The sequence below is a fragment of the Sturnus vulgaris genome, chromosome 1, assembly GCF_052056855.1.
Source record: "Sturnus vulgaris isolate bStuVul1 chromosome 1, bStuVul1.hap1, whole genome shotgun sequence".
NCBI lineage: Eukaryota > Metazoa > Chordata > Aves > Passeriformes > Sturnidae > Sturnus > Sturnus vulgaris.
The window spans coordinates 60582280-60603197 of record NC_142243.1 but is presented as its reverse complement, the minus strand read 5'-3'; the positions used below and the strand labels follow the sequence as shown (position 1 = coordinate 60603197).

The 20918-nt window shown below is 37.3% G+C and overlaps 1 protein-coding gene across 8 annotated transcripts in view; it reads left to right on the top strand.

The window, feature by feature from the left end:
• The window catches only part of LRRFIP2 (LRR binding FLII interacting protein 2), a 48108-nt gene that overhangs the window by 788 nt on the left and 26402 nt on the right, over window positions 1-20918 (top strand). For 6 of the 8 annotated variants that reach the window (XM_014877110.2, XM_088167900.1, XM_088167892.1 and 3 more), the window contains 2 exons: window positions 7753-7857; window positions 13495-13581. In XM_014877110.2, the coding sequence (XP_014732596.1) occupies window positions 7768-7857; window positions 13495-13581 (177 nt within the window). In that variant the 5' untranslated portion in view covers window positions 7753-7767. Of the gene's footprint in view, window positions 1-5520; window positions 5542-7752; window positions 7858-13494; window positions 13582-14250; window positions 14302-17522; window positions 17577-18644; window positions 18711-20918 lie in introns of those variants that run through there. The other 2 variants (XM_088167913.1, XM_088167888.1) reach the window with 2 other exon arrangements.

Below are 20918 nucleotides of genomic sequence, written 5' to 3'. Positions count from 1 at the left end.
TTACCGCGGCTTCGCTGTTCCCGGAGCAGTAGGGCGTGCCCTCTCTGCAGCGAGCTGCCTGGCTTGAGAGTCGGTCACTCTTGCTGATGCTTGATTGTTTGGGTTTTTTTTTAATTTATTTCGGAGCACGCTGTTTTATTTTTAGTGTACTCGGTTGCTGTAATTGTAAAGACGTTCTTGAGGATGATAAGAGAGATTAACACATTCATGAGTTTGGAAGGAGCCCGAAAACATCTGCGGTCTGTGATCTGCTCCATGTGTTTTAAGTGATTTTCAGTTTGAATCCTAGCATGGCTCTTTGAAGGGCAGTGTTATGTATTTCACTGTTAATAAAAATATTTTGTAGATGAGGTAGTACTGTGTTGACTTTATGTGATATACTCAGTGATTTTCTCATTTTAGAGAGACCTACAGGCATTTTTTGCTTGAAGTGAGGAAGGTCTAGTATCAATTTTCTCCCTTTAAAGTATCATTATTAGAGTGAAACATCTTTGGAGATGTGGGGCAGGAGGCTTGTTACAAGATGTAGTATTAAATCAGTGTTTGAGCTCTTTAAACGGTTATTGTGTCTTGACTGTGAAGTGATGTAATTAAATGTATTGCGGCCCAGAAACAGTTACCCTCTTAATATACATCTACTCCCCTGGTTAATGTAATTCCTTAGTGATGATGCAAGAATAGATAAAAGATGCTTTAGCAGTACAAAATAGTTTGATGTACATGACATCATTTTGCTATTGTTTCTTGTTACTTGGGTTTGGAGGTATTTACCTTACTGTCAAGTCAGTCTTACCTGAACTGAATTCTTGGCTGTAACTGGAAACTTGTGAATGCGAGACAGTTTTGCGAAATGTGTCAAGTGTAGCTTGTTGGCCTAAACGCCAGTATTTCTTGTGAATTGACTCCAGAGGAGCCTTTTTTAAGTTTGATTCTCTCAGAAGATGGCATAGTACTTCAATATACGTGAACTTTCAGAAAGTACTGTTTAGACTCTGTGTAGTGGGGATCTGTAGAGTTTATTAAGGTCTAGATTTTCACATGGCACACAAGTTGGCATATGCATAAACGAAAAAGACCTAGATCAGTATCATATATAACTGAATAGCTCTGGTATGTAATAGATTTGATACTGTGTTGTTATTTGTAAGATCCTAATGTGAAGGTTTATGGTGATAGTAATGAGTTAGTGAAGTCCAGTAGCGTTACAAAAAAATAATTATAACTGCTTTCTGAGAAAGTAATTTGATTTTATTATCTTAATATCTGGAAACTAGGTAACTTGCAATTGTAGGCAAATGATAATTTGTGTTTATATATTACATGCCCTGCGAAATTTTACGTAAGTAAAACTGTCTGCTTGTGAAGGTGATGTTCAAGTTCACATTTCCTTGAGCTAAGTAACCAGTGTTAGATCTGCTTTAAAGGAAGAAGTGAAGGGGTATTTACCAAAGAAAGGGTAGGTGGACATAAGTGTTTTTAAGCCTACCGACTTCACTACCGCAGCAGAGAACTTCTCAGCAGGAGTGATGTCAGCTGATAGTTTCCTCCAACTGTTGTTCCTTTGAAGGGGTACCCTGGACAATTTCTTTCCCTTGCTGCAGTAGCTTTTCTTCATTGTACTGTAACTGTAGCACGAGTAGGAAAGAGTGTAGGAGTGTATTAAATTGGTGAGGGAAAAATATTTTAAATAGTTGCAGCTTGTTACAGAATGTGGGTTGTTACCATGGGGCTCTCCGTTTCATTAAAAGTGGAGCCTCAATATAGCAGCAGTGTTTGGTTTTTTAATGAGCAATGAATCATTCTTTTGCAAAATAACAGAAAGGATACTCATTTTGCAAAAGCTGACAGTATAAAAATACGATTTTCATTTTAGAATAAACACTTCTGGAACAGCCTTGTGTTTGGTTTTTTTAAATTTTATTATGCATTTTCATAATTTTTATAGTGCTCATTTTAGTACTGTCATTCTCTTACATTTTAAGGTTCCATTTGAATTCTTAGTTTGTTCCTGGATCTTCAACATTTATAGTAGCACTGATTCTAGAAAAGCCAATCTCTGTTATGCTGCTTCTCTGAAAGTTAAGTATGCTTCATATTGTGCCTCGAGAGATCCTCTGGTGAGTCACCATTATAAGAGTTTTCCAGATGCTGCATGTAATTGAAGATAATATCATGTATGTAATGTGCTTTGTGCAGTAATGGTATCTCCAGCTGCAGCTGTTGGCAGCTGACTGGCAGCGAACTCATACTTCATAAAACAAGTTGCTACCACTTGAAATTGCAAGACACTGTTTTGGAGTTTTGGAATTTTGGCAATTTGCAAAGACTGGTGAAAGTCACCAAAGATAGCTTGGTAGGTCTGGAGGTGTCTTATAGTTCTGCAGGGCTGTAGGATGCCTTGCAGTGCTTTGTGTGCCAATGCTAGCCAGGCACTGTCATACTTCATGGATTCATCAGGCACTTGCAGACTCTTGCAAGCTGCATAATGGCTTTTTGATTGTCTTAACTGGAAACTTTCTGTCGGTCTCTAACTTCCTAACACCAAGAAACTGGGGATTTCAGCTCCCTCTAAGGATTTGTAATTTTATTGCTAAATACCATGAACTCATAAGAAATTATATTTCTCAGATTTTAAAATGGCAAGTAAACTGCAAATATACTGCATTAAGGGGGTGGATTGTGTGCTGTCTAAAGAGAAAGGTTTTTTCCTGAAAAAGCTGACATAAACTTGTCCACTCAGAGCAGAGACTTTGTGCTATCAGTTTTTTAAGTGGGCCATGATTAGAGATGAACAGCTTCTTAAAACAGAAACACTATTCATCAGCTGGTATAACTTTGCCTCCAATATAGTAAGCACTGGAATCTTTTGGCAGATTGTAGTTATATGCTTTTCTCACCCTTTGTATTTTTCCTTTAATGTCAGGTTCTTTCAGTGATAGTAGCAGCTCTTTTTCAGCAATAGTTCTTGCTTCAGTTAATATTCTGAACAAGGTTATTCATTGTCATGAAAATCTCAAATGAGTCCTTAAAATTATTGCATTAAAACTCAGTCTATTTCTTTCTCAGTGCATTAAAACCTAATGTATTTCTCTCTCTTCCTACATTCCCCTTTGTTGGGTCATAGTCACCTTGTGATCATACAGCCCTTTTTCTTGCATGGATGGTTTTGGACCTATGAGTAAACATATTAATTGGTAAGAGAGTACCCATGTATGGGGTCTTTCTTCTGAGGAAGACTCTTGTACCTGTCTTGCATAATTTTACATTTTTCTATGTCTGTTTGTTTTGTCTTCTTTAAAGTTTGCTTGGACAATGCACTGAAGATCAAGCGAACAAGACTGTGGTTTCCAATATGATTATGCTTCTTCTCAATTATGAATGCAACTGTTACAGTACTAATACTTTTACATTCAGATTCTGTTTCTAAACGACATTAGTTCTAGAGCAGTGCTGTTCTTCTCTGTTGTTGAATCAGTTATACAGAGATGGTGTCTACACAGGTGAATTTTAGTGATCTTGTAGCCTTGCTTGAAAGAGAGAAGGGGAGTTTTGGTCTGTTATTTATAGCCTGTTCACACTAAGGTATCTGGATCCTTTGTCTGTAATGCCAAGTATGCTGGCGTATACCCAGGCGTTTAGAACAGGTGGTGCCATTGAAGGTGGTGAGTGATAGGCCCTGAACTTGTAGTGTAGCTTTTTTTTAATTGTTTGTTTTTTTTTTTCTCTAAGACAAATCAGACTTTTTTTCTAGGAAGCAGAAAAGAAACAAAGAGAACCTTTAGTCAGAAGGTAATGTGAAGAAGACTAGACAGCAAAGACTTGTGGAAGAGATAGAAAGTATATATGCCTGAAGTGAAAACAAATGAGAGGGCATTTGAAGGATTTCATCACAGGTCTTCTGGTTTGTTTGGGGACTTTAGACACTTCAGTGTTTTGGAATGAAATGCAACAGGATGTCACATCATCAGTTGTGTAATACAATGTGTAACCATGCCTATAGAATTAGGCACGTGATAGACGTGACTCAGGAATTTTGAACAGTAAATGCAGCAGATAATATAATATTCTTTCCTTTTGGATTAATCTTTCTAAACCATAAAAGACAATAGCAGGCTGTTCTTTGGTTGTGTTTTGGTATTCTCTTTAGTTATTTTTTGTGAAAATTCTAATGTGACAGCGTGTAGTAAATTCTTTATCCCATGCAGCAGCAAAATTCTTTATTCCATGCAGCAAAATAACTTTTTGTGTAATCAGAAAGTTGTTGAAGTTAAACATCTTGGAAGTATTTCTGCATGTATGCGAAGTACTGGTATCTTGTATTTTCCTGAGAAGTAGCATCATGATATTTATAGTATTAGGGTAATTAGCACAATAGCAGTATGTCTAGGTTTCTGTAGTACTTAACATTATAGCAAGAAATTAAATACTCTGGCACACATCAGCCTAATTAAAAGTTAAATGGAGTGGAAGAAATTGTGACAAGACCCTTGAAGAAATATTAAAACATCTAATTAACGAAAGCTTATATTGAGGTTTAGTTTCAAAGTTGAGAACAATAATAAATATAGATCTGTATATTTTCTTTTAGAAGAATTCTTTGGAGGTCATCCTTTGCCCAAAGTATTGTCAATTGGAAAAGGTTTTTCAGAGCTTTGTCTAGTTAAATTTTTACCATCTTCAGGGATGAACATTTCACAGCCTCTCTAGTCTGTTCTTCAGCTCCAGGGTCCCCCATTTGCACATGATTTCTGCTGGAGATGTGGCCACTCTAGATTTGTGTGTATCTGTGCTGTTTTCTAATACATGCTGTGCTATGTCCTAATGCACGTGGCAGTGAGAGCATACCTGAGAAGTTTGCATTCACACACTTCAGGTGTGTACTGACCCCCCCTGCACTGACCACTTGCTAGCTGGAGTGCAGGATCTTGCATGCACTAGGAGGGATGCTGTATTGGTTTAGCCTGGATCATGCAGTCAGTGGGGTGACTTCTGACAGCATCAAAAAAGGGTTTGACTGATGCTGTTATCCCTCCAAAGGCACTGCTACTGTCACTGTATAGACTTCCAATTTTATTTTGGTTTTATTTTCAAGAGGACTCCTTTACTTCAAACTAAGTGCTTCTGTCTAATTTCCTAGTTTCTGTTTAATGTAACTGACGATTCTCTTGCTCTTAAATATGACTAGTTTTGGGCCCATACCCTGTCGGACAATTTTGCTTGTTTGATTCTCGCATACAAAGATTCCCGTCTTCACATTTGTTATTATCCAGACCATTCTGCCAAGGGTGGGGCTTGGCCACCACTTTCACCTGTGTCACTACACAGTGGCCCTACAGTTTCAGTCTTTCCTGTGTTCCCAATGTCCTTAGAGTAGCCTTTCTCTTTGTCCTTATCAGCCTTTGCTAGTTTTGGCTTCAGCTGAGCTTTGACTTTCTTAATTCTTCCTTGTAGGCAAAGGCAACACCTCTGTATACCTTTTAGATAATCTGTCCTGTTCCCTCCTGTGCTTGGGCTCAGTCAGGAGTTCTGTGCTCATTCTAGGTGAGAAGCATGGCAGATGACTGGCAGGGATGCCACACTTGCCTTCATCCACAGTGACTGAGATGAAATGTGTTTTCCTCATTTAAAGCATCAGCATCTAATTTTTATGAAATTACTACTCTGCAAATTACTACAGTTTACAACTGAACATAGCTATACTAAAATTAGCTATATTTTAGCTATAACCCATTACATTCCCCAAATCAGTCTGCCAGCTAAGAGCATTTCACTGAGTTAACAAACCAAAGTTTGTTGTCTATTAGAAATGGTACATTGTTTAAAGGATGTGAACAGATGCAGTTCAAGTCTATGGTATGTGCAATTATTCTGCAGATTTTACTTATGTGGTAGATACTTTTAAAATAAATATGGCCTTTAATGTGTCAATTAAAATAATTTCATGCTTAGTGGCTTTTAGTAGATAGATCAGATTTTTTTCTTACATGAACCCCACTTATTGTAATAAACATTTCAGGATTTTTCTTGTGGCTAGTGTATAACATTGTTAAAGCCTTCTGTACTAGGGGTAGTATTATTTTGTGTTCATGTAACTTCTAGTCTGGGCCCTATCTGCTTTTAGTATTTGAAATCAGCCAATAAGAATTACTGAAAAAAGATGCAGATTTTTTTGAGACATACAGAATGTGGACAGCAACTTGTAGCTCTGAGATTAAACCTTTGCCACAGAGATCTCCAAACTGTTTGTGCATGTATTTATCTAAATTTGCCTGAGTACAAGATGTAAGTTTACTTGCTTGTTTTTCACACTAAAAATACAGATCTTACCCAACAGATTAGCAGTGACAATACTGAGCAGATGAAGAATAGTAAAATGCCTGTAAAATTTGAAGCAGGGTTAAAAATCTTCTTGCTTGCAAGGAAAAAAAAAAGTGCTGTGATGCTATTTGGTGCCTTTGAGTACCAGAAAATACCCCAATATATTTTGGCTTCGTGATCGTTGTATAGAAGTAATAAGTAAAAACTCTGCTTGTACAAAAATATCCATCACTTTAGGGTTTTTTTCCTCCTTCTCCTTTGACTAAAGCATAATTGTTGACTGAGTCTTTGCTAGTTAGATCCAGGAAGAAAGGTAGTTCTTGTACCAGTTCAGTTTCAAAAGAATAGTCAATACTAGTTAGTTTTTAGATTTCTTCCTCCTGCAAATAGAAATTTTTATTATAATTAAGGTGTTTTCTTAAACCTCTTGTAGGATACTTAATTTGTCAAATAGCTGGACTACCACCAAATTATAGTCTGACATTTGGGAGGATATCTGGAAATAGGACTTCTTTGGGATATTTGAAAAAAACAAAAATAGTTGTGGGTTTTTTTGTTTTTGTTTTTTTTTTTTTTTTGTGCGTGTGTTTTTTGGTTTTTTAGTTTGTTTGTTGGGTTTTTTTGTGTAACATTTTTCTGATTGTGGCTATATGGGCTGTGTTTTATTTTGTTGGTTACTTTTATATGCTTGCAATTCATAAGAGGTTTCTGGAGGAAAAGGAAGAGGGTATCTTATGTATTCTGGGTATATGATGGTAGTATGTTTCTCTCTTCATTTTCCAATTTGACAATCTTGTTCTTGTAGGCAAAAGAATGGAGTTTTTTGCATAAATATGTCTTTATTTCTGCTATAGTAAAACTTCTGCTTTAGAAGTTCAGTTCTAGTTCAGCTGCAACTGCATGAGAACGGCTGTGTCAAAATGTAAATAAACCACATCTACCTACTTGGGTGCTTAGTAAAGTTTGTCTGCTTAGCTTTTTCTGTTTTGAGGAGCACTCTAATGATCATGAAAATTTAATTCTTGAACACTTTGTTGGCTATAGTTTTTTTTTTTCACATCCATAACTTAAAAGTATATATCTTTTTAAGAGTTATATAAATTGACAGACAAAAGAAGTATCCTTTTTGAGCCAGGAGCAGTTTACTGTTGTGCCTGACTTTGAAGATGTAGGCTAAACTGATGGATTCTCTTCAGTAGAAAATTTCTACAATTTCTACATGTGCACTTTGAAGGATACAGTGGTGTTCTGTAAAGCTGCCACAAGCTTCTGTGATAAAGCTTTACCATTACATGCCAATTGTATGTAGATTTCTTGTGTTATGTAGCTAAAGATTGGAAAACTTAGGGCATTTTTGGGGTGTTAGGTTGCTTGATTGTTTTTATTTCCAGATCTTAATTAAAACTGAGCTTTTTCCTGTGTTTCAAAATACAGATTCAGAGAATAAAAATGGGAACTCCTGGATCAGGACGGAAGAGAACTCCAGTGAAAGACAGATTTTCTGCAGAAGATGAAGCTCTAAGCAGCATTGCCAGAGAGGTTTGCTAATTTTAAAGTATCTTGAATTCAGAAATAGAGATGAAAGTAATCTCATTATTCAGGAAGAATTAATTTTTTTAAGATGTGCATGAAAAAGTATAATTAGCCAAAAATATGACAATTAATATAAGCTAAGAGAATTATTGATCAAAAAATCACATTAACTGAAATGTCTGCATAGTGAGATACTAACTGTATGACTAGTGTAACTTCACAGATTTACACTTAAGCCTAGCAGCTATTTCTACAGATACTTACATGCTTGAAGATAAATGAAAAATCCAGGTGCTATCTCAAGTGTAAAACTAAAAAACATACACATTTATCCTATTACAGTGTGTAGTATTCTTAAGATGGTAACTATAGTGTATTAGTGTTGAATCTGTAGTAGCCATTATTAAAATATATTTGTAATAGAATCTATTTCAAATGTGAGAAGTCACATTTCTTTCCAAATAAGCCTAATATGTACACTGTACCAGAAATTTCATCACCTAAAAAAACCGATGTTTGTTTGGACCAGAATTTTTCTAGGTGGAAATGCTGTGACTAGGGAACAAAAGCCTTAATACTGTTTGTATACAAGTGGATCCAGGTTCTTTGGGGCTACATTATCTACAAAGCCACTTGCCCTAGTTGACATAAACGAGTGCAAAATGCAGATTCTAATTTCCTTTGTAATATAAATAGTTGTCCGTAAATATGTATGTAAGACAAAATAGGTAGGTTGTAGGTCTCTGAAGAGAAAGCTTCTCTAGGCATTTTCCAAGTGTATCTGTCATAAATTGTAGGCAAAAAGATATGCTTTGTCAGTAAAAAAAAACCCAAAAAACTTTAGTTGGTAACTTTTCAGAAAGTAACGTTCACTGTCATGTTCTAGTCCTGATGGAAAGTCTCACTCTATCAGCCGAGTTCTGTGTGGGACTCTGCATCATGTATGATCTCACTCATCAGGGTCCATCTCTCATTTTTGGGGGAAAACTGTGAATAAAAGAGAATATGGCCTTAAATTTCTTTGAGTATATGCATGCTTCTGTAACATCAACTTGTCATTTAACCTAGAAAAGAATCTCAATGGCAAGATGTAATACATATTATCTTACTTAAAATTACTGTTGGGCTTTGTTCTCTTAAATCTCATCTTTTTAGAAGGCATTACTTACTAGAATTGAAGTGAGTCCTGTAATCCCTGTGTCTTCTGTGGAAAATGTTCCTAAAGGTGTTCTAGTTATTAAGAGATGGTAAACAGAATATGTGGAAACAAAAGGCTGCACTCAGGATGATCTGCGTGGTCAAACTGCGTAAAAGTGCTCTGGGTTTCAGAGCAGTCCCATAATGTCACTAGAAAGTATTGGAATTTGGAATACTAAGAGCTCTGGTAAAGTGACTCTAGTGTATGACATTTCAGGATGGTTTTTCTCTAAAAGTTCAGATTTCAGAAAACGAAACTTTTAATTTGACAAAATTGTGATTTCCTCGTTCTATGGCATGCATCAAAAAGAAAAGTATCTTCCGTTTAATAGCAGTAAACATTGCTTTCTAGGAAACTGGTTTAAAGGATTCTTTGTCACTGATCCACTAAGTTCATTTCCATATAGTCATTTTTCTGCACTGGTTGAATCTGATGTCATTTTATATGAAAATATTTAATGGAAGATAAGGACTCTATTGTAAGATCTCAGGTGCCTGGTCAGACTGCTTCCTCTTTGATATTTCTTCATTTTTTTTCCATCTTTCCTTCTCATCAGGAAAATTTTTCTTCCTCTGGCTGTCCCCTCCCCTTTATTTCTTGTACTTCTGTTATGTAGAGACCTCTTCCACATCTTTTCCTCGGTGTGGGACTGTGCATTGAGACAAGCATTTTTACAATGTCTCCGTTACACACAGTTGTGCTAAAACATTAACACTGGAGTGAATTTCTGCCTTGTTCCAAGAACTTTTGAGTTACTAAACCTCTTTCTTAGGGGCCTACTTTTTATACTATGGTGTATTATTTTTCCTGGCATTGAATTTCCTTGCTCAGTAAAACTGAGAAAGAGTAAAGGTGATATCCAGGGATGGGGATATATCTGTGCATCCTTTCCACGAAGCAATGCACTCTCCCTATTTCACAGTGTCTGAAGTGAAATTACTTGCAGTTGATCATTTTGGCAGTCTTATATTGGTACAACAATTTATCATGCTTTTTCAAAAGCTGCAGGAACAGGTGTAGATATATTGTCCATGTGTTCCTGCAAGGAAATAAAGGAACTGTGTGTGTAAAAGCACTGAACTACACTAAAATGGAGTAGCGATGAGTGTATTCCAATTATAGCAAGGTTAATTTAAAGTCAGCTTATCTCTTAAAAGGAAAAAAAAAGCCTGTCTCCTGAAAGTATAGAGTTCCTTTATATGACCTTTTGGCTCTTTCTCTTGCTTTTGTAATGGATTCTGAAACTGTTAGCTTTCTCAGATTGACAAAGAATAAGTCACCTTGTATAGACGACAGTTTGACCTGTCTTGTGCCAAAGTTCGAGCTTCCCAAAGTACAGATAATGATTGTCTAGTATAACTTCAGGCTCCTGGCAACATTATATTCTCTTTTGTTAAACAAAAAGGATTCCCACGTAACTAGATGACTGAAAACTGAGGTTTATATTCTCAAGGTTATGTTCACGGTCTACATTGAAAACAACTGATACGATCTCAAGATGTGTTTGTTGTGGGGATTTTCTGCTTATTAAATTTTTTGCCAACAGAATATTTTTGGCTGAGTTGTGCATCACTGCTTCACTTGTCTTTGTAGTTTGCAGACAAATTGTTCATTTTAAATATTTAGCAGTAACCTGTCATCACCATCTTTTAGGATTACGTGAGACCTCTTTTTCCAAAACCAGTCTGATTATGTGAGAACAGAGGTTTCAGTCACTTCCATGTTCTTGCTCGTGGTTCATGCTCAGGTACAATGAATATCATGACAGACTGAGAAGAGTCTGACACGTGCTATCTTGCCATTCTCAACCTGCTAAACAGGAGTTTGAGGGCACAATCAGGGTTTACCATTCATAGCCTTTTTTTGGGTATTACCATAAGCAATTCTTCCATTCTTCAGGGCTGTGTAACTAGATGACAGAGAACTAGACCTTGTGGACAAGCAACATTGCAACAATGTTCACTGGATTTCTGCCTTGTAGAATGTTGTCTCTGTGTTTTGGTTTGGTGGGTTTTTTTCAGGAACTGTTCTCATTACTATTTTCATTATATAGCAAGAGTATGGAAAACTCTTAAGGTATTTTCTTATGGGAGAGAAAATTCACTTTGTAGTTGCTCAGCTTTGAGTAGAGTGCAGTTGTTCTTACTTTGACAAAGATGCAGTGTTACTGATTTGCCATGGTACAAGAAGCTGAGTTTTTTTAAATGTTTGAGGACTAGATAATGAATTTAGAAACAGTTTACAACAGTCTTTGTCATATGAATCTATTTAAAGTTTAGTACATGTTTTTATCTTCATGTAGGTTCAGCTTCTGTTAAGAACACAAGCAAAGTCCCAAAGAATTTCATCCTCATGGAAATTGTCTTTGTAGATGCTAGGTGATTTTTTTTTGTTTTGCTTTAGTAAGAGGTCACTGAATATTTTTCAATTAGCTATTTCTACCTTAGTATTAATTCAAACTCTTGTTTGCTTTTGATTTTAATAGTGGTTAAGGATATTTTACAGGATTTAAGATATTCTACAGATTTTTAATATATATATATATGAATCTGTACAATAAATGGAAAAAGAATGAGACATCAGAAATAAAGACTCTTAAACCTTTAAGTCATGATAAAACATAAGATTTTGTTGTTTGTAGGCAGCTGGGGTAGACATCAGAAGTAGAAAAGCGAGATTTCTGAAGAGCCATAAGAAATACTTCTGGCACATAAGTGATGGTGTTGCCTTGATTTCATGAGACAGTATGGAGATAAGGGCAAAAAGCATGGAAATGAGAATACAGAAGAATTGAGCAGCAGAAGGAATCATATAATGGCTTGGATTGAAAGGGACCTTACAGATAATCTAATTCCAATCTCCTGCCATGGGCACAGAATCCTTTGTTTGCTTGATGAGAAAAGATGAAATTAAGTTGCTATACATAGCTATCTATTAAGAATTACGGTGATCTTTTACAAACTCACCGTGATGCTCAGCCAGAGCTGGGAGGGTGTCCTAGTGCCGTTCCCCGCGCCCGTGGCAGACCGGGAGCAGCGGGTCCCACAGCAGGGGCACTGGGTGCCCTCAGCGCTGCCATCTGGTGGAAGAAGTAAAAGGCTCCTTAACCGGGCCTCCTGCCTTGGAAACTGCAGGACTGCATGTCCCTTGGCAGAGACGGTTCTGTGTTACATGTATACGTCAGCCCATGATAACAAAATAATTCTAATTTTTTCAGACGTGAATAGCATTTTAACCTTATGAAACTTTTATGCTGAATCTGAGCTAATAAAAGAATAATCTTCTCCAGAGTATAAAAATTAAAAATAGAATATTCTTGCTTTCTAGTGAATTCCTTCTTGCAGTCAAGGGAAGGAAAAGATGCCAGTCTACCCTATGGAGATAGATGTTATGCTTCTCCTTGCTCAACGTGGAGGGAAGCCTCTACCATATAGATTCTATGTTAATGTCATACTGCTTACCAGGGAAAAAACAAGGTTGCTGCTATGAAGAGACTAAGAAAAATACATTAGAAAGGAGAGACTCCAGATTCAATCTTTACAAAGGCATTCAAGTTAAAGTCTCATCTTCTTTCTTTTCTTCTTTCTTTCTTTCTTGCCAAAAATATCTTTGATTTAACTGAAGAACTACATGTTATACTTGAAAGTTGAGAGAAAAGTTTTCAAAAGATTGTGGTAGAATATGTATTTAAAAACAAGGATGAAAAATTGAAGAAGTAGACGTGAGTTTCTAAATTACTATAAATAGCTTGTAATTGGTTTTGAGGTGAAAATTAGGAAACTGACTGTGTCACCTCCTGGAAGGAGAACGTTGTCTTGCTACCTCTATATTTACTAAACATGTGCATAAAATAAGCCAATCAAAGTGAATACTGCTGTAAGGTACTGCTTAACTGCTTGAAAATAGCCAGGATAATAATCTTCTAGAATGAAATGCTTTTTATGCAAGTACAAGGAAACACTGGGTTTTTTGGGTTTTTTTTTTTGTGTGTAATGTTTTTCGGTATCTATTTTGAAATTAGTATTTCCAGAACTCAGTGATGAACAGGTTGCTTTGTTTTGTTACTTAGACCAGAGCTAATACCCAAAGGAATACAGGATTGATTTAAAAACACTCATCCCTGGAACTGTTCAGGGCCGGGTTGGATGGGGCACTGAGTGGCCTGTTTTAGCTGATGGCACCTGATCTGGGTGTTGGAACTAGATGATCTTTAAGGTGTCTTCACACCCAAGCCATTCTATGACTTTTTAAACGAGCATCTAATTCTTTCGACTAGCAATGCTGTCTTTAAGGAGTTAGATACATATTCTCTCTGAAATGTCATTCTTTGTTACTTCTGTATTATGATGTTAAAACATTAATTTGTACCTGTGAAGAGATTGAGTACTCAAACCATTATTCAAAAACCTTTTTTTAAACTTTAATTATTTTCCATATGCTTGTAGGCAGAAGCCAGACTTGCAGCAAAACGGGCAGCTCGAGCAGAAGCAAGAGATATACGTATGAGAGAGCTGGAACGACAGCAAAAAGAGGTAGTGTAACTCACCAGGAATTACTTCAAACATTTACAAAAATTCATAATGTATTTTATTTCTGCATTTCCAGAAGATTTTGTCTTTTAGTGTAATTCAGTTTTGTGTGAGTATTTTCAGCATTAGTATTGGATTATACTGAAAGGATTCCCAGTAAATATCTGTTGTCAAGATCTGTATTTTTAAAAAAGGATTTAAACGAGGTAATATTTACACATACAGTTGTGTGTTGCTCCACACATTTCTCCTAAAAAAAAGTTTACCTTTCTTGAGAAAAAAAAAATCCTAGAAACTAGGTTTTCAGCGGTCTGGCTATTGCATTAGTTGTTGCATTTAATTCAGGTTTTGACATTGCATGTAAAACATTAAGAATTTATTATTTATTGTGATTACACACAAATCCGTGTAATGCTCATACTCGATTACTATGGGGTTTTTTTCTGTGGTAATAAGCAAATTATGCAAAACATTTTTACTTCAATTTTATATGGTTCTCATTGTGCTGTAGTTTCAGTTTTTGAACTGCTGTGGATAACTGCAGTTATTCTGAAGATTACATGGTAATTAATGTAGATCTTTCTGAGTTTTCAGGTTAGGAATCCAGTCCTGTGTGGTGACTCTAATTTTTATTTTAAATGTTTTGTTTGATTTTCTTTTTACATTCTGTAGTTTTCTCAGCATTCATATGATAGAAAATGGGCTCATATCCAGAAATGGATGGTAGGCTAAAATCACCTGTGCATGTTTCTGCCACTCAGAGAACTAACACAGGATTTTGGATGAAGTAATTTACTAATGGTTTGCTGTGTGTAATTTCAAAGTGTCTAATTATGTATAATATATATATATATACACACATGCACACATTAAACTGTATATGTATGGGTTCAATTATATATGTACGTAGTCTAACCCTCCCCCAACTCCCTGTTCCCTTGGGCCCTGTCACTGGTCACCACAGAAGAGATGAGAGATCCCTGCCTCTCTACTTCCCCTGGTGAGGATGTTCAATACCACAATGAGGATTCCCCTCAGTCTCCTCCAGGCTGAACAGCCACGGTGACCTCAGCTGCTCCTCATTCACCTTCGCCTCCAGCCCTTTCACCATCTTGGTGATGCCCTTCTTAGGGCATTCTCTCTAATAGTTTTGTATCTTTCTGGTATTGTGGCACCCAAAATTGCCCCCAGCACTCGAGGTGAGGCTGCACCAATGCAGAGCAGGACAATCCTCTCCCTGTCCAACTGGTGAGGCTGTGCCTGATGCACACAGAACATGGTTGGCCCTCCTGGCTGCCAGGGCACTGCTGACTCATATCCAACTTCATCAACCAAGACCCCCAGGTCCCTTTTTTTGGTGCTGCTCTCCTGTGTTTCGTTCCCCAGTCTGTCTGTATGTCCAGGATTGACCCATCCGAAGTGCAGAATCCAGCACTTGCTCTTGTTATAACAACTTCAGATGTGTTGGAGTTTAGGATTTGTTCCATTTTTTTCTTAGGGAATTTCTCTCGCATTTGTTGCCTAAGAGACTGGGACAATGAACACTTGAGAGAAACAAAGGATGGGGCCAAGATGGGGGAAAGAGGTGCAGCTGGCTGCAGTCTCTTAGCTGGGGGACTTCCTCTTTGGAGGTGCAGAGATACCGTGAGAGTGTGGCTGGGCTTGTCTCTTGCTCTCTCTCACTCCTGGGATTAGAAGGGACATGGTTGGGCTGCTGCTGTGGGGAGAATTCATTGTCAATGCAGAGTTCTGTGGTGTACTGCTTTTCTTACCATGGGTGAGCCTTTGCTCATAAGAGCAGCTGGTGAACTGGGACATTTCCAACACCCGATCTCACTGAGAGGGACCCTCACCATCTGCTCGGGTGCCCCAGGGAAAAACCTGGCACCCTGATCCCCTCCCTCCTCTGGAGGGATCATCTCCTGGGTGCTTGTGGCAGCTGCTTATGGAAGGCCATCTGCCACTGCCCTGGGCTGCTCTTTTCTGCTGCTGCTTTGGGCTTTTTGCTACATTAACCTGACATCTCATGCCTGCAGAGGTACCCCACAGCGCAGCTCCTGGCACAGCTCTGGAGTTTTTGCTACGCTTTTTACCACCCAGAAACAGGTGTGCCTGCCTATGCTGTTCCAGCCTGTTGCTCCAAGGTCCAGCTACAGTTCATTTTGCTATCTAGAGGGGCACTGGGACCGGCTGCCCCCGTGAGTTTGTAAAGGAAGCTCCTTCTCCATCCCTTCCCGTCGGCTGTGCCGCCATTCCCGTGTGGAGAGAGGCAGCTGGGCCCGCGCCACAGCGCCCCCTGCAGGCGCGGGGGAATCATCGCACCCGCCCTGCCCGGCCGGGAGCCACCAGCGCCCCTGGCGGCTGTGACCGGAACTGCTCCAAAGGGGAAAGTGCCCCACAGCCCCGAGAAGGCTGGCACTGCCTCTGGGGCCTGCTGGCTGTGGTTAATGCTGCAGCTGGGGTTGTTTGCTTGCCTTGTTATTTATACACACAAACACACTATTAAAGAACTGTTATTCCTTTTCCCATATCTTTGCCTGACAGCCCTGTAATGTCAAAGTTATCATAATTTGGAAGAAAGAATGTCACATTTTCTATTCCAAGGGATGTTCCCATCTTCCCTGGCATGTACCTGTTTTTTGAACCAAGACACTATGGTTGATGCATGCCCGTCTCTCTGATTTGCCAAGGTCTTGCTGTGGGGCCTCCCTGACCTTGAGCTCCTCCCACTTGGTGTCATTGGCAAACTTACTATTCATTGAGTTCTGCATCCAAGTAATTTATGAGGAGACCTGGACCTAAGATGAACCTGTGGAACCCTACCAGTGACCTGATGCCAGTTTGATGTCACCCCATTCACTACTACCCTTTGTGCCCAACTTGTGATTCAGCTGTTCATTCACTGCATAACATGGTTATCCAGCTGTGTGTAGGCCACTTTGCCCAGAAGAATCCTTTGAGAGTATCAAAAGCTTTGCAGAAGTCAAAAAGGATGCAATCTAATGACTTTCCTAGGTCACCTAGGTGAATTACCCTGTTGTATAACAAAATGACGTTCAACAAGCAGGAGTTTCCCCTCATGAAGCCATACTGGCTGTGACCAATGACTGAGTTGTCCCCCAGGTGTTTCTCAGTACCTCCCAGAATAGCATTTCCATGATTTTACCCAGCACTGGAGTGAGACTGACTTAATTGCAAAGTTTCTTTAGAAGGTATTTTCACACACATCATGTGCCTCTTCAAAGGGTATATGGGAGATGTCAGGGGTTTTTCTGGCTTAGTAAAAAAACCTAAAAGTGTGAGAATGTTTTGAATCAGTAAGATTTAAGTAATTAGATTTTATGAGTTATTATTTTATGTCAACTCAGATTTTATGAGTTGGGTTTATTATTTACACTGCCACTGTAGAGCAAAACTAGCTGTAGAACTTAAAACTGATCAATTTACTTTTCCTGCAATAGAGAAGAAAATACAAAATATGTATGAGGCAACTGAGAATAATAATTTCTGTTAGGGCTAAAATAACTTTGGAAATTACTTAAAATCTGAATGTAGTAATTATATGATACATTTCTTACTAGTGTACTTGTAATTTTGTAAAACTCTATATTTTTCTTTTAATTTCTTAATTCAAACAATTTTGTGGTTTTTTTCCTGCATCAGTATATTAATCCTAAGAAAGACTGACTACTGAACACTAATTATTGATTTTATTAGCCTGCCTTGTTTACATCCTCGAGTGTATTATTTTGGCATACTTAACCCAAATCAGGTGAAATGAGTTCTTCTGACTTGAATGAGTTTACTTGCCACCATGGATTATTCAAAATGACACATAGCATTAAAGGTGCTAACAGCATGCTGCTCACTTTGGCTTCCTGGTATTGTGTCAGGATTTTTTTTCCCCTTCCTTATGAAATAACTCTGCATTTCTTCTTTCTCAGGAAGATGCAGAGAGGGCCAGATACTCTCACCAGTCCAGTCGACATTCACATTTGGTTTGTGTTCAAACTGTATACTTTTTTTTTTTTGATCATGGCCTTCAGAAACCAAACCAAAGGAAAAAAAGATTTGGGTTCTGGTTTCTTTTTCTGATGGAGAGGATGAAACTTCACATCTCCTAAATATCTGCAGTTTTAGTCATTTTAAGTCACGTATAATGTTTAAATTCACCTGGTATTTTATTTCCGTCAGTGTTAAAAAAGTAGTTTATATGTTCCAATCTTCCAGTCTTTTCTTGCACTTTAAGTATTACTGTGCTTCTGTAGTATTTATGAAAGAAAAGGTATCAGTACCTTAAGATATAATTTGAAAAATAGTTTGGCACAATGCAAAATTCCTTCTTTGAGAAGGTGGGCACATATTATTCATTAATGGCAAAAATCTTAGCCGAATGATGTAAGGTGTCCCAAAATCTGCTAACAGAAATAATTATTGTATAAGCTCTTCTAGATCATCTTTAGGCCATGTATATATTGCTAAAGAACGTTTTTATTGAGGTTATGTTAACATTTTCCTGGCCTTGGATCTGCTTAGAAATTAAGCTGGTCATTGATCTGGGTATATAGACCAGGAAAGGGACAAATTACTAAAAAAAAGGGGTTGGTTTTATATATTTTGGAAGATTGTCAGTTGCTCAGAGGTCTTTGCAATTAAATGTAGTTTTTGATTAACTGAATTTTGTGTAATGCTGTGCAAGTCCTAGTGTTAAAGGTTTCTGCAATTTGCTGCACACAAATAATTTTGAACAGTAAATGCTTTATCAAGAAAACAGGTAAAATATGCTATGTACAACTCTTAGGAACTTGTGAGCTGGTATAGATTTGCTCAGATCTGCTCTTGTCTTGGCTGACATAGCAAATATGCTAAAATGGAGACTAAGTAATTGACCATTGTCTAAACAAGAGGGTTTGAATTGGGCAGATAACTAAACTCATTTTTGGGGGGCTTATTTAGAATTTCTTTGACTGCCTTGGTTATTTTCTGTCATTTAGTGAAGAGTAATAGAAATAAATTTAACTATTTATTTCATATCTTGATATATTTTTTATAATTTCATTCTCAAGAGTTCCTCAGATTTCAGTACATCTCGCAGGAGCAGAGCAAGTACCTCCAAAGGGAGAGATCTTTTGGTGTGTAACCTGGAATGAGCATGCTTTTTTTTTTTTTTTAGAATGTGGTGTGTTCACATTGTACCATTTTCTGTGTCTACTTACCAAAGCAGTAGTTTGGTGAAAGCATGCCTATAGAAAATGGTATTAATGGGACTGCTGCAATGATTGGTGTAATCAAGTACTTTGTGATAGCAAATGTGAGAGCTGAAAGAAAATGCTAAGTGAGCTTATCTTCAAGACAGAACACTTACTGAAAGGAATTCATCTCTTCAGTTGCTCTCTTGCAATGTCCCCAGTAGAGAAGTAAAATAAAATGGAAGAAGGTTGTCCATCAGCCTTGATAGGTACAAACATGTTGTTGGAAGTTTAATTCCTCCCTGATCACAAAATGCTCTCTCCCCTTCCACTTGTAAGGTCCCTGTGCCCTGTAGGCAGTGACCTTCCTGAGCCTGTAAGGTGCCCTGGAAGGTCATTGTGTCATGATGAGCTGCACAACTCAACAAGGGGGCTGATGATCTTTTAGTGTGTGGAGATGAGCTTTTTGTTACATAATTTTAATGTAAATGCTCTCTCAATTTAATGAAATATGAGACTTGGCTTAATTCTTTAAAATTCTGTTGCTAAAATCACATGAAATATATCACATAGCATAGTGCTGTCCAAAATTATCTCACTTTTCATAAATTGGGATGTTGTTGCAGAAAAAGATTAGTTTTTATTAAGTGGTCCAGCCTCAGAAAGCACTTCAGAGCTGGATGAATGGATCTTCCTTCATGTTTGAATTTTCATAATTGGTGGAATATGTTTTCTTGTAGTTTTCCTGTAGGTCTTTTTAGTCATTCTTTTTTTAAAAAAAAGCAATTTTAACGTTGTAATTTTTACTTTGTTTAATTTTCTTTTACTTTAGTATGACAACACTAAGGATATATCTGCTAGATATTTGATCCCTGTATATTAATACTTTGCATGTCTTTGAGTGAAGACTGTTTTTGTGCTTTGTTTCTAAGGTGTAATGGTACTAACTACTGACTTTAAATTCTTGACTTTGAAAAGTATATAAATTTGTACTGTCACGTGTTCAGACCTAGAATAGTTTTGTAATTCTAACACTTTCTGTAGACCACATGTGTAAGTTTTTTAAGGGAGAAAAGACAACTGTCTTACAGTAAACACTTTCTAGTATTGAGTTGTTATTTCCAAACTTTGTAGTGAAGTAACATACAGATTAGACTTGCAGGACGTCCTTAGGGGAAAAAAGTGTATGTGCATCTATTTGTATTCTCCATTACCACATAGAAATTCAACTTAATCTAATGGAATATTTTAGTCCAGAGAAAAAGCAGGTTTGTATATCTTCATATAGCAGGTTTGTATATCTTTACTTAAAAGACTTCTTTCATATTTTTATGAAGTGAAAGTAGATTGCATCACATTCTCAGTGGTATTATGCAGCATAAGATCTGTGTATTTCTTAAGAAAAGGCAAGCATCAAGTACCAAAAGGAGTATGTAAGCAGCTTAAAAAGGCTTATTTGTTTAAACAGCAGTGTTATCTGACTTACCTATCAGATAGGCAAACTCAATATAGTGCTTAAATTAGTTTGTATTGTTAAGCTTTTTTAGTTTGTTTATTGCATAAATTTTTTTTGTGAAATGTGAGCACTAGCTTTAAGCCAAGCCTATGTTAGTGAGAATAGGGTTGATTATAGTTTCACTTGCCAGTTCTTTTTCACACAGTGATAGAAGCATGGCCAATTTTTTTTCTAATTATGTAGATAGAATTTCATGTGTTGTTTCTGTTTTAGGGGATAAAACTCTTATGTCTGTCTTCTTTATATTTTAATATTGAGGTGTTATGTAGTGGTATTAATTCTCTAAATTTTATTCTTAGAGTCATGCTTACAATTAATCTCAAAGTTCAGATGAGAAAGCTCTTTATTCCCATAAAGGTTGATAAGTGTGTAGCGTCATGGATAAATTTGTTAGCTTCCTGACATAAATGTTTCTAGGAAAAAAGACACCTCATATTGATCAGATTCTGACCTCAATTTGTGTTTGAAACTGTGTTCGTATCAGTGCAATACCATCAATGGAATCAGCTGAATAGAAATTTTGTTCTGCTGGAGACCTGGAAAAGGTTCTTGGAACTCTTTAAAGGTGGCACTTCTCTGGATTAAAGCTTATTCAGTCGGGATGGAGATACATGTTCTATTACTCCCCCTTTGTC